At 43.1% G+C, this 14,091-nt stretch overlaps 1 protein-coding gene across 1 annotated transcript in view; it reads left to right on the top strand.

Annotated features, from left to right (window-relative positions):
* LOC120063363 (netrin receptor UNC5D-like) overlaps positions 1–14,091 on the top strand; it is a 280,363-nt gene that overhangs the window by 181,646 nt on the left and 84,626 nt on the right. The window contains exons 3-4 of the mRNA XM_039013708.1: positions 12,197–12,340; positions 13,139–13,242. Coding sequence (XP_038869636.1) covers positions 12,197–12,340; positions 13,139–13,242 — 248 coding nt within the window. The remainder of the gene's footprint in view (positions 1–12,196; positions 12,341–13,138; positions 13,243–14,091) is intronic.

The following is a 14,091-nucleotide window of genomic DNA, read 5'->3' as shown; positions in this document are numbered from 1 at the left end:
TTTTCTGGAATTTCCCAAGCTGTTTAAAGGCACAGTCAACTTAGTGCATGGTAACTTCTGACCCACTGGAATTGTGATACAGTGAATTATAAGTGAAATAATCTGTCTGTAAACAATTGTTGGAAAAATTACTTGTGTCATGCACAAAGTAGATGTCTTAACCGACTTGCCAAAACTATAGTTTGTTAACAATACATTTGTGGAGTGGTTGAAAAACGAGTTTAATGACTCCAACCTAAGTTTTTGTAAACTTCCAACTTCAACTGTATGTTGCTAAATGAGGAATCATTGTCATCAAATTCAATTATTTCTTTTTTTTAATTGGATACCGTGAGCTCCAAACCAAGCACTGTATTTTAATAATTGTGTGTAAATTACCAAAATAATGCGAATGGCACCCATTGCACTGGGATTGGAGGAAAAAGGTTGTTGTAATGAGAGGTTCAAATATATGTATATGTAGAGGGTCTGACAACCTATTGACGAATTAATGTCTGTTAACTCTACAATAAAGTTCCTCACTAAACCCATGGGGTAATTCGTTGTCATGTTAACAGTACCATAATGGCTCGTATTGCTTATTTCATAAGGTTAGAAACTTGATATTATCCTTTTAATTTCATAGTGCCAACGTGTTGTTTTCCTACTGTAAAGGAAGTATGGTCATTGAACCCTGAGTAGGTCAGGTCTGATGTAGGGTTTGAAAGCAGTTTTGTATTCATTAATTCGGTTCATACTTGTTCAGCTCATCTGCATTCTCAAGTGGATAACCGTCTGCTTGTTGAGCTCCCTCCAGACGGAGCCACCGCCTCCCCACATGGTACTTAACCTAACACATTATCTACACTCTCTCACTACGCAATTTCACAGATTCTGATTCAAGAATGCCCGGGGTTAAAAAAGAAAAGTTCATCCTTTTTACCTCGCTCTGCCTTTAAGCTATATCCGGGGAACAATTATTAACTTTTTTACCATCTCCTGCACTTAACCGCCTGCGGTGTTGCCTTGCCTGGGCTGTAAAACCAACGGGTTCTGCATCAGAAGGAGACCCGAGTGGATTTGCAATTAAAAGAGCCTGCCTGAGATTGTCCTGTCCTCACCTCACGCCCCGGCCTGCTGCATAGCCTACTAGCTTTATATCAGCACTAAACTCATAACTACCATTGATAACAACATGCTCAACACTGCTTTGTCCTGCCTTGGTAATGGACAGCCAAATTGTGTATTGGATTAGGCCAAGCTAATCAAAGCAGCAGATCTATGATGAATTGGATGTTATTGATTAGGACATGGGTCTTCAATGCCACCAAGAGCACCATGATGATAACATCTCTTATTTACCAAACAGGCTGATGAATCACAGCCACAGATAAGAGGCGCTACAATGCCCTTGAGTTAACCAGACTGGGAGGAGGGAGGAAAGCTCAGAGGAGAAGAGGAGAGGGGGGGAGGAGGGAAGAAGGAGCGGAATGGAGAGAGGAGAGAGGAATGGGGGAGTGGAGAGCGGAGAGGGCAGGGCAGGGGTGAGGACAGTGGAGGGGAGAAGCTCAGATTTGGTCACAGACTAAAGACAGCCAGTGAGTTGAAGTAGTAAGCTGAGAATGTACTGTCACTAACTGCTCCTCATGGAACTTTTCCTTTCTATTAACCTTCCTACCTCTTAGGAAAAGCAACTTATCTGGCACAATTTGTCCATGATTAAATATCTATGGTAATATCAGCAGCAGTGAGAATTCAGTTCAGACTGCACTGGTGTTTTAAACCATGGTATGGAGTGTGTTCACTAGAGATAACCACAGACAGCTGTGCTGAGGCCTCTGGGATGAGGCAGGGTATTGTCAACCTGTCAATAATTTATTTTTTGATAGGGTCAACATGCCTATACATAATTGAACAGCGGAGAGATTACTGGGAAAAGCATGTCACAGTTGCCTCCGATTTACATCGAGTGCTGCAAGCGATAATGTGTTCTTATAGGTTTAAAATTGATAAATGATTGGATTGGCGTGCTCTCTCCATATTTACATGAGCCTTTTGCTTAGTTCCCTATATTAATTCCCTATTTTTGTTAATGGCTTACCACTAAGAGTGGAGAGCATTGTCATCTTGAAGACCTTACTGCCTCAATGAATTGGGGAAATACGCACCAGGTCCCGTGTCAGGGAAATATTGGTCCCCAGGGTGTTTGTTTGGTGGAAACTGGTCCACTCCCTCCCATATGTCTGAGACTAGCGAATCATCACTTGTCTCACAGGGTTACCGTCCCAAATGGCACTCTATTTAGTGCACTACATTTGACCAGGAGCAATAGGGCTCTGCTCAAAAGTAATGCACTATATAGACAATAGGGTGCTCCCGAGTGGCGCAGCGGTCTAAGGCACTGCATCTCAGTGCAAGAGGTGTCACTACAGTCCCTGGTTTGAATTCAGGCGGTATCACATCCGGCTGTGATTGGGAGTCCCATAGGGCGACGCACAATTGGCCCAGCGTCGGCCGGGTTTGGCCGGGGTAGACCGTCATTGTAAATAAGAATTTGTTCTTAACTGACTTGCCTAGTTAAATAAAAGTTAAATCAAAATAAAGATTTGGGACACCATCACAGGCACTTTGTACTGGAGGAGGGAGGGATCTACAAGGAGGACATATCCTCAATACTGATTAGTTAAAGCAGCCTGTGGAGCTATGTATACAAATTCATTACAAATGAAAAGCTGAAATGTCTTGAGTCAATAAGTGAACATTTGCTTAACAAGTCACATAATAAGTTGCATAGACTCACTCTGTGTGCAATACTAGTGTTTAATAACATGATTTTTGAATGACTACCTCTTCGCTGTACTCTGCACATACAATTATCTGTAAGGTCCCTCAGTCGAGAAATTAATTTCAAACAAAGATTAAACTACAAAGACCAGGGAGGTTTTCCAATGCCTCGCAAAAAGGGCACCTATTGGTAGATGGGTAAAAACAAAAAAGCAACCATTGAATATCCCTTTGAGCATGGTGAAGTTATTATTAGGCTTTGGATGGTGTATAATACACCCAGTCACTACAAAGATACAGGCGTCCTTCCTAACTCGGTTGCCGGAGAGGAAGGAAACTGCTCAGGGATTTCACCATGAAGCCAATGGTGACTTTAAAACAGTTACAGAGTTTAATGGCTGTGATAGGAGAAAACTGAGATTGGATCAACAACATTGTAGTTACTCCGCAATACTAACCTAAATGACAGAGGGAAAAGAAGGAAGCCTGTACAGAATAAAAAATATTCCAAAACATGCATCCTGTTTGCAATAAGGTACTGGAGTAAAACGTCAAAACATTTGGAAAATAAATTAACTCTATGTCCTGAATACAAAGTGTTATGTTTGGGGAAAATCCAACACATCACTGAGTATTGTACCACTCTTCATATTTTCAAGCATGGTGGTGGCTGCATGATGTTATAGGTATGCTTGTCATCGGCAAGGACTAGGGAGTTTTTATTGTTGATAGAAAGAAACGGAATAGTGCTAAGCACCGGCAAAATCCTGGAGATAAACCTGGTTCATTCTGCTTTCCAACAGACACTGGGAGATGAATCCACCTTTCAGCAGGAAAATAACCTAAAACACAAGGCCAAATCTACATTGGCATTGCTTACCAAGATGACATTGACTGTTCCAGAGTGGCCTAGTTAAATTTGACTTAAATTTACTTGAAAGTTTATGGCAACAATTTAAAATGGCTGTCTAGAAATGATCAACAACCAACTTTACAGAGCTTGAAGAATTGTTAAAATAATATTGTGCAAATGTTGTACAATCCAGGTCTGCAAAGCTCTTAGAGACTTACCCAGAAAGACACACAGCTGTAATTGCTGTAAAAGGTGATTCATACATGTATTGACTTAGGGGTGTGAGTACTTGTGTAAATGAGATATTTCTGTATTTCATTGACAATAAATGTTCTTTCTAAAACAGGTTTTCACTTTGTCATTATGGGGCATTGTGTGTGATCACATTTTAATTCCGGCTGTAATACAACAAAATGTGGAATAAGTCAAGGGGTATGAATACTTTCTGATGGCACTGTAAGTATTTATGATGTTATGGATGGACTGCTCCTTTGTATTTGTATTTATTAAGTATCCCTGTTACCTGTTGCCAAGGCAGCAGCTACTCTTCCTGGGGTCCAGCAACATTAAGGCATACAATTTAAAATATTACATGACATTACATTTCATAACACTTTTCACAACACATTAAGTGTGTTCCCTCAGGCCACTACTCTACAACCACATATCTACAATACAAGATCCATGTGTATGTGTGTGTAGAGTGCGTATCTTATCATGCGCGTGCCTGTACCTGTGTGTGTCTCTTAACAGTCCCCCACTGTTCCATAAGATGTATATGTATCCGTTTTTTTTAACTGATTCTACTGCTTGCATCAGCTACCTGATGTGGAATAGAGTTCCATGATGCTGTTAAGATCTATGCTTCCCACTACCATCTTTTGTGTTTTTAATTAAGCTAGAAACCTTAGATGCTACATACATTTGTTTTACTTATGAATTAATTATACCCATTGATTCTTGAAGAATATAACTTATTAACTGTCATACCCCCATCAAAACCCTAAATATAACCTTGTTTTACTCCAATGTTTGTAAACAATGTAAATCTGAACAAACACTTTATGGCCTCAACATGGTTAAAACTATAATTTTGATATCATGGATGGTCAGTCCTTGCATCCATAGTTCTGTCTATGAATGGTTACATTTTACCAAAACAGAGGCAGGGTGTCTGCTTTGTTATTGTTTAAATGAAAGATTCTAGCTTTAACCTAGTTTAAATCTCCTTCCTTATCAGGTGTAAATAGTCGATATGCTGAAGGGAATCACACACAAATGGGCCCCATATAGACCCATATATTCCATTAGGACTCAATGCCCACGGATTGGAGAAACATCACTGACCTTTCTTGTTGAGTCTGTGCATAGTGAATGTTATCGTTGGTGAGCAGTGAGCAGACAAAGTCGTTGCTGTCTCCTACATAGATTGGAGGCACATGGAGAGTGGCAGGTCCTGGCCGGCCTGGGCACTATGGGGGAAGAGAGGCCTGAGAATAGCAGATAAACAACCCCGGTGGTCACACAGACACACACACCTGCCAGGAAACCCAGCTGCGTCTAATTCCCTGACCATGTTACCTTCCCTCTGCCCTTGTTCACTTCCCTTCATGGAACTCACTGAGACAACTGGGTTGGTGTAAGCAATAGCTCCGCTAGCACTTAGTTTTACACCATATTAGTTTCACATAATATCCAGTCTTGTCAGATCAGTGAAGGAGTGTAAATGAGGGCAGATGGAAGGGAGCACATTTCTTGAATGAGACACAGGAGAGTCCAGGGGAACAACATCATACAGGCAGCATACAGGCAGCAAACAGGCAGCAAACATTCAGTGACACTATGCTTCCACCTCAGCACGGGCCTTAGCCTCACCACACTCAACCCTCCTATATCAGGAGTGTTGCAATGCTTTTGCCACTCTGTAATGTCCACTAAAGCGAGGATTGATGTTATCTTTGCCCCATGGTTCCTTCGTGACTCCGTTAATGGGGTTGTTAACTGAATGTGCCCAGACAATACAATACACCTCACACACATACCGTACCTGTATATCATAGGCTCCTTAGAGGGGGGAAATACATTTTATTTGGTCTTACCTCAGGTTTCAGCTAGTCCGGTGCCGGTGGGTTGTGTTGTAAATGTCTACTTTTTTTATCACAGAAAAAGGAGCTTTACCTTTTTTGTTTGGATTACTATTCTGTTTTGACTTCCATGTCAGGCAGGACTGGGTGTATTGGGGTCTGTGTTATACAGAGGTCTGAAATTATTGACATCCTTGATAAAGATGAGCAAAAATGACTGTATAAAATAAATAATTAATAATTCAAATACTGAGATATATTGTAATTAAAATACTGAGCTATCCACTGATGTGCGTATCCAGAGTTCTATTTTCATGTCATTTGGACCAAAGCACAGGTTCCAATCCAAGTGCCAACTCAAACTTCATGCGTTTGTTGGACGACTTGAAAAGAGCTCTTTACCACACACACCTATGAAACCCTTCTTCCATCGCCAACAGACAACAGTATGACATTGCTTATTGCTTTCCTTATCTACGCACAGATGGAGACAAAACCCAACATGCAAACTTCTCTTCCAATATTTCCTGTATGGGTGGGTGAGGTTTTAGTTATCTTTCCCCTATTGCAGTACAATGCCTTTTTTTATAGGTTTACTTACTAATTAGTTCTGCTTATAATGCCATTAGTGGTCTGTGTTTATTTTTCCAGACTTTTGATTTCATTTAAATAGGATATTATTTTGTGAAGATGTATAGAAGAGACTTGGCTCTGTCAGTGTAGTTGGCTGTATAATTAAAGAGTTAAACAGTGAACATTGGGCCTAATTGATGTGGCAGACAAAGGCCTCGTCTGGTTATACTGTAGCTGCCTCTCTCTGCAGCGGGAAATAAAAATGGTGCATTGTCAAGTAAATATGTCCCCAAATGCAGGTGAACATTCGGTAATTAAATATTTTGTCTAGTAGATATGTTTGTTAGTGTGTGTGTTTGTGTCTGTGGGCTGAGAATAAAGGGTATATGATTTCGTAATAGATGTTCTGTATTAATTATGCGATAAGTGCCTGTCATTGTTTTAGATGGGCCTTTTTTAGAGCAGTACCTGCCTTTTATGATCATCATTTATTTGTGGTGACATGACTGTGCTAATACGGTTTCTCTCCTCAGCTGAGAGGTGTTTTGTCCTTAATTGCACTCAGTGTTCACATGTACCATAGTTGCCTTGGTAGACTGGGATACTCACTTGCACGCACCTCACACATCCACCCACCGACCTACACACACACAATCAACCTCACTGCAGTAAGTCAGAACTCCTTAAAGTGCAACTGAATGCAAAAAATATAGACTCTGTGGCATTGATATTACTAAAACGTTTATTTAAGTGCCAAAATTAAATAAAAAGTTTAAGTAAGATCATTTGGGTCATAAAGTCTGTATATTCTAAAACAGAGTTTTGTGAGATTTGTTTAACTGAGGTCGCCATGACTTAAATGAGGGTTAGGTTTTGATTCCAATCCTGCCCACACGGGACCACTGCCTGGCACAGTCTAATCATGGCTGGCAGTAATCAAATCATCCTGATCACAGCTGCCCGATGTGCTGCAGTGAAAGCTATCCAATTGCTCACCAGAATCAACCTACAACCCGCCCATTTATTTAGAGACAGTCTGGAGCGCCTCGGATTTATTTAGAAAACAAACGATACAAGATATTGTCGCAAATGTTATGTTGAAAGAATAAGAGTTTTTTTCTAAACGGCTTGGGTTTTCTCCAACTAAAACATCCTCACACTCGTGAGCTAATCTTGTCATGACACACACAACTTTCATTCAAAGATGGCTACATTTAGAAAGCAGGAAATACATTACGGGCGAAGCATAGGATTCCCTGACCAATCACGTTCACACTGTCAAGAAGGACAAAAAACATTACTGCCTGGATACGATATAGAAAACATAACACACCCATATCAAGCCACACCCCCAAGACACATCTAGTTCTTGTTAATGAGCACTGGAAAAGCGCAGGTGGAATCGGTAAGTTGAGCCCCTCTTTAATGTGGCAGATATTGATGAAGGTTCAAATGATTGCGGTAAGATATGGTCAAATACATCACCATACTTCTCTCTCATTTATGTGATCAACACTTATTGAAAGCAACAAGATTTCCACACACTCATTTTTTAAGCCAACCCTCCCTTGTGAACAACTTGAGCAGGAGGCAGAAAGTCTGGTGTTGACAGAGGCCAGTAACAGGCTCTCTGAGGGTGGGAGGATGTGTTAAAAGGGAATGCTCATTGGAGACATCAACATGCTAGCACACTGTGAAGTAGTGATGGCTAGTGCACTCCAGAGGACCTTTGACTTTGTACTACCCACCACCAAAGAGCCTTCCAGGGGATTCTGGAAGGGAAGTGTAGTTTAGGGCTTCTTTCCAACTGCACCGCAGGGAGACCCAGGGAAGACCCAGACCTGCAGGAGAGTAGGAGGCAGGCATTGATGGGAATTGTAGTGGTTTGAAACACTACAGATAATTGTCTATGTAGAACATATTATGAAAAATAATCAGGTTTGAGCCAATGCAAGCCATGTGCCAGTATACAGATATATCCTTGTTCCAAATCTCACCTGTTTTTTCACGATGATCCAAGCCCTCTGAAATTCAAGTGGGATCCAGCCTCTCCCTATGTCATTCCTGTTGTCCAACTCAATAAGCTGAACCATGGCAAGGCAACAGAGCAAGGCCATAGGGAGAGCAGATTAGCCTTGCTTTGTCCCCTCCAACTAGGCTCACACCACCTTAACCTCCATTCTCATTTTTAAAAAGCCAATAGCCATGACTTAAGTCTATATTTCTCTCTCTCTCTATCTCTGTCTCTCTCTCTCTCTGAATAATTCTGCCTTTTGGATGGCTTAGTCACTGGGAGAGCCACTTGGATAAAGAATAAAGCAGAGTGGGGTGGAAGAAATCAGAGGTTTAGTTTAATAAGTCCTGTCAATGGTGTTCCGCCTGTAAACAAATAGGGGTGACAGATGACAGAGTGCCGAAGCTCGGGTCTGTCTCTCAGGCACACCACCTGTCCTGGACGGTTAGTCCTCAAGGAAATGTGCCCCTCAGAGAGACGCCAGAGAGTGCAGTACCTGCCAGCCTCCATTAGCATATTGCTCACAGTGTTTCTTTTTTGGGGGGATTATGTGCAGTCATTAGTCATGATTTTCTCTCCTGTCTCTTCACCCCAACTCTGTCAATTGCCATATCTCTGCAGGGGAATTTTGAATTATGTTTGTCTCACTAAGTGAAGTGCTGGTTGGCTGTAGTGGTGTTTTTTTTGTTCATCTCCAGAGTGGCATGCTCCACGTGTTCCAGTAGAATTCAAATTTGTTTGGAGGATAGCAGGGGACCGAGTTCCAACAACATTTTTACTGTAAAATCTGTTTGGAGACTAACAGGCAGCTGAGGTTGTTTGTTAACATCCATACACTCCTTTCCTCACAGCCTCAACATTATGTAGGCTAGCTGATTTAGTTCTGAGTGGCATGATTGTTCCTATACATACAGCTGACCTTTAAATATGTATCTTGTTCTCTATCTTCAAGCAACAGCATTAATCTAGAGACATGTTCCTGCTGCTATTCAGTGTGGTGTTTAATTATTATGTATTCAAAAGTCTGAAATGCAGTACATGGTGTGCTGGTGTGACTGCCAACGAGCATGTTAGATTAGGCTGCATTTATTGTTGTGTGCAGGAGAGGAAACCCAGAGGAGAGGACGGGGTGCTGAGAAACTAGGGTTATGTCCCAAATGGCACCCTATTGCCTTGTGCACTGTATAGTTCACTGTGTAATAGCCCATACCGCCCTCGTTAAAAGTAGTTCACTGTGTAGGAAATAGGGCGCCATTTGGCACGCAGCCTAGATTGGTATTTTTCTGTCCCAAGCCTCACACGTTACATCTTTTCTCTAATCCTGTGTTTGGGAGGGCTGCAGGCTATGGAGGCTCTGAAAAGGAGGAAAGAAAACACATGACAGGTCCCTAAGCCCATGGCTCAGATTAAAAATGGAAGCCTTTATCAATACAGAACTATATAACAGGTCTGCAAAGATTTCAGCTGGGGAGGTTTATGTTGCGACGCTAAGAGGATTTCATAGGAAGACTCCATTGGTACGGACATGCTTTAATGTGTTTGTTCTAAAAATGTACTGGGTTTGAATTGTGCTTGCTATGCTTGTGTAACTATGGTTCATGCCAGGGGTACTCAACTCTTACCCTACGAGGTCCGGAGCCTGCTGGTTTTCTGTTCTACCTGATAATAAATTGAAACCACCTGGTGTTCCAGGTCTAAAGCGGTCCCTGGTTAGAGGGGAACAATGAAAAAATGCAGTGGAACTAGCTTGGAGGTCCAGTTGAGTTTGAGGGGTTTATACTATGTGTTATTATGTCAGGGTAACCTTTATTTATTGATTTATTTACCCCTTTTTTGTGATATCCAATTGGTAGTTACAGTCTTGTCCAATCGCTGCAACTCCTGTACGGACTCTGGAGAGGCAAAGGTCGAGAGCCATGCGTCCTCCGAAACACAACCCTACTAAGCTGCACTGCTTCATGACACACTGCTCACTTAACCCGGAAGCCAACCGCACCAATGTGTCGGAGGAAACACCGTCCAACTGGCGACCGAGTGTAACAGTATATCTTTAGTCCATCCCCTCGCCCCGACCCGGGCGTGAACCAGGGACCCTCTTCACACAGACACAAGTCACCCACGAAGCATCGTTACCCATCGCTCCACAAAAGCCACGGCTCTTGCAGAGCAAGGGGAACCACTACTTCAAGGTCTCAGAGCAAGTGACGTCACCGATTGAAAGGCTATTAGCGCGCACCACCGCTAACTAGCTAGCCATTTCACATCCGTTACACTCACCCCCCTTTCGACCTCCTCCTTTTCCGCAGCAACCAGTGATCCGGGTCACGGCACCAATGTAACAGTATATCTTTAGTCCGTCCCCTCGCCCCGACCTGGGCGCGAACCAGGGACCCTCTGCACACAGACACAACAGTCACCCACGAAGCATCGTTACCCATCGCTCCACAAAAGTCACGGCCCTTGCAGAGCAAGGGGAACCACTACTTCAAGGTCTCAGAGCAAGTGACGTCACCGATTGAAAGGCTATTAGCGCGCACCACCGCTAACTAGCTAGCCATTTCACATCCGTTACACGAGTCAGCGTGCATGCGCACCGGCCCGCCACAGGAGTCGCTAGAGCGCGATGGTATAAGGACATCCCGGCCGACCAAACCCTCCCCTAACTCAGACTACGCTGGGCCAATTGTGTGCTACCTCATGGGTCTCAGCCCGGGATCGAACCCGGATCTGTAGTGACGCCTCTAGCACTGTGATGCAGTGCCTTAGATTGCTGCGCCACTCGGGAGGCTGTCAGGGTAACTGTTATATCAGAGTTTTCCAACTCCAGTCTTCCAGTACCCCCAACAGTACATATTTGTGTTATGGCCCCAGACAAACACACCTGAATCAAATTGTCAACTAATCATCAAGACCTTGACAAGTTGAATTGGGTATTTTTGTCCAGGGCTACAACAACAATGTGTGCTGTTGCGGGTACTGGAGGACCGTAGTTGGGAAACACTGCTGTACATATAGTATTATTTTTGAAGCAGGTCTGATGTGAAGCGTGTTAGTGGGGATGATGATGCTCAAGCCGAGGGTGGGGGGCAGAGGAGAGGGTTGGGAAACCCTGCTCTAACCAACTTTTTTTGTTAGCAGTATTAGGCATTACACACAACATAGTGAGTCTTGGAAGGCTGCCTATTTCATCTATGATGCACTTTCAATATCCAAGCAGAGAGCCAGAGGACAGGGAGGACAGAATCACATTAGGCACTCACTGATTGGGGCAAAGTGTCAGGCCTCCTAAAAGCCTAATGTATTTTTACCACACTATTGATTTGTACTACCAGACAGCTATGTGTATAGTAAATATTTGATCCAGTCCCATCCCACTCTCCCTTAAAGATCTCTCAACAACAGTTAGGACACTCTAAGCACTCTAAGGACTCCAAGGACTGAGCACCAGAGGTCCTGTATATGTTCTCGGTACATTGTTTCTTTCTCCAAAGAACATTTGATCCAGACAGTAACATCACTTACTGGCTGTTTCTTTATTTAAATAACACTTAATCCAGACAGTAACATCACTTACTGGCTGTCTCTTTATTTAAAAAAAAAACACTTGATCCAGACAGTAAAATCACTTACTGGCTGTGTTTTTGTTTAACAACACTTGATTCAGACAGTAACATCACTTACTGGCTGTTTCTTTAAATAACACTTACTCCAGACAGTAAAATTACTTCCTGGTTGTTTCTTTATTTAAATAACAGTTGATCCAGACAGTAACATCACTTACTGGCTGTTTCTTTATTTAAATAACACTTGATCTAGACAGTAAAATGACCTCCTGGGTGTTTCTTTATTTAAATAACAGTCGATCCAAACAGTAACATCACTTACTGGCTGTTTCTTTCCCCCATGCAGGGCTGAAGGTGCGTGAGGTTTTGATCAACGTGTCCCGTCAACAGGTGGAAGACTTCCACGGCCCAGAGGACTACTGGTGTCTATGTGTGGCCTGGAGCCACCTAGGCACCTCCAAGAGCCGCAAGGCCACGGTCCACATCGCATGTGAGTAGCCTACTACAGTATTGTATCACCCATAGTAGTTTTTCCCAATCCTATTCCTGGGGACCCAAAGGGGTGAACATTTTTGTTTTTGTCCTAGCACTTTATTCTTGATTCAACTAACCAACTAACTAGTTTAATCAGGTGGGTTAATGCTAGAGCAAAACATAAAATGTCCACCCTTTTTGGTCCCCAGGACCAGGATTAGGAAACACTGACCCATAGAACTTACGTGGTAAAATAAGGGTTACATTTAAAAAAAATAATGACCTGAAATTATATTCAGGTCAGTTATGCCATTGTGGGTGGACTGGTGTCATTTTGAGTGTCCCGGTGGGTTTACCAGTCAAATTTCCATGGTCAGAGTTTCTATGTCCATTCTACTCATTATATTTATAAAGAACCTCAGTCTCACATTATAGCTAGTGGCCAAAACTGCACTGCAGGAGTAGATGGATAGAAAGCCGACGTGCAACTTAGCAAAAAAATGATCCCCCATGACATATACTTTTAAGTTTAATGGGCATTTTATGTATGAATATGTACTCATCAGCCAGTGTAGTCTATCCTCCAAATAACCTTGGCAACCTGCAGACAGATGGAGCCGGGGAGGCAGGAAGGAAAGGAGACCACCTCCTGGTTCATTCAGACACGTTCCTCACTCCCAAGGTTGATGTCGTGTCCAAACTAAGGGCAGGGTAAGGCAGGGAGAGTCAGTGGCAAGTGGTGTTAGTGATGGGGAGATTGAGGGCAGGCTGGGCATGGGGTGGACTGACAGCAGGGTGTTATCTCCCCACACAGACCTGAGGAAGAACTTTGAGCAGGACCCCCAGGGGAAGGAAGTTCCAATCAAAGGGATGATCGTGCTGCACTGCCGCCCCCCAGAGGGAGTGCCAGCAGCAGAGGTAAGACCCCAGCTTCCCAGCCCTAAACAGTTATGACCCCTCCAACAGTGTGGGAGCCTCTCTGTGCAGGGAAACAGCTTACCTTACACTCCAGGCTGTTCAGAGGCTCTAGAATAGAGCATTTCAACTCGTATGCAGCAAGGGGAAAACTGTCTGCTTTGAACACATATTTATTCCCGACTGTGTTGTGTCAGCGGTAGGCATACACTACACACTGTGATTTTTTTTATGATGACAGTGTTATTGGATGCACTGTTCAAAATAAATGTGCATACAGTATTATTGAAATGCAGTGTCTAGAGTTAATCAGTATGAACTATAGCTCTGTGGTGCATGTGTGGGTTTGAGTGTATTTTGGCTGTGGGTAACCTGTGAGTTATGAATGATTCAGCGTGGAGAGGATGGTGGGGTGATGCCAGCCTGGTTTGCGTACCAAATGGCACCCTATTCCTCATGTAGTGCACTACTTTCAATCAGAGCCCTATGGGCCCTGGTCAAAGGTAGTGCACTATATGGAATAGGGTTCCATTTGGGATGCAGACCAGGCTGAGAAGAGCCCAGAATCTCCTCTCCAGGCCTTTGTCAACATAAATGAGCAGAGCCAGAAGTGAATACTCTATAACACAGAGCAGGCGTTCACAGCCCAGACCATTCCATTGTACAGTACCTACCTCTTCATGAAATATTGAGATTGCAAGTGTAGTGTGAGGTTTTTGGGAGCCTTTTTTCGGCAGGCTGGCTGAATGTGGGATGGATGCTGCTCCCGCTCCTGCTCGCTCCACTCCCAGCTGTAATGGAATGTGAGTTGGTGTCTTTGATGCACTGTCAACATCCCTCTGGAGGAACGTG

Source organism: Salvelinus namaycush, chromosome 18 (assembly GCF_016432855.1).
Source record: "Salvelinus namaycush isolate Seneca chromosome 18, SaNama_1.0, whole genome shotgun sequence".
Lineage (NCBI taxonomy): Eukaryota > Metazoa > Chordata > Actinopteri > Salmoniformes > Salmonidae > Salvelinus > Salvelinus namaycush.
Note: the sequence above shows the minus strand (reverse complement) of the source record. Positions and strands in the feature narration are given on the sequence as shown.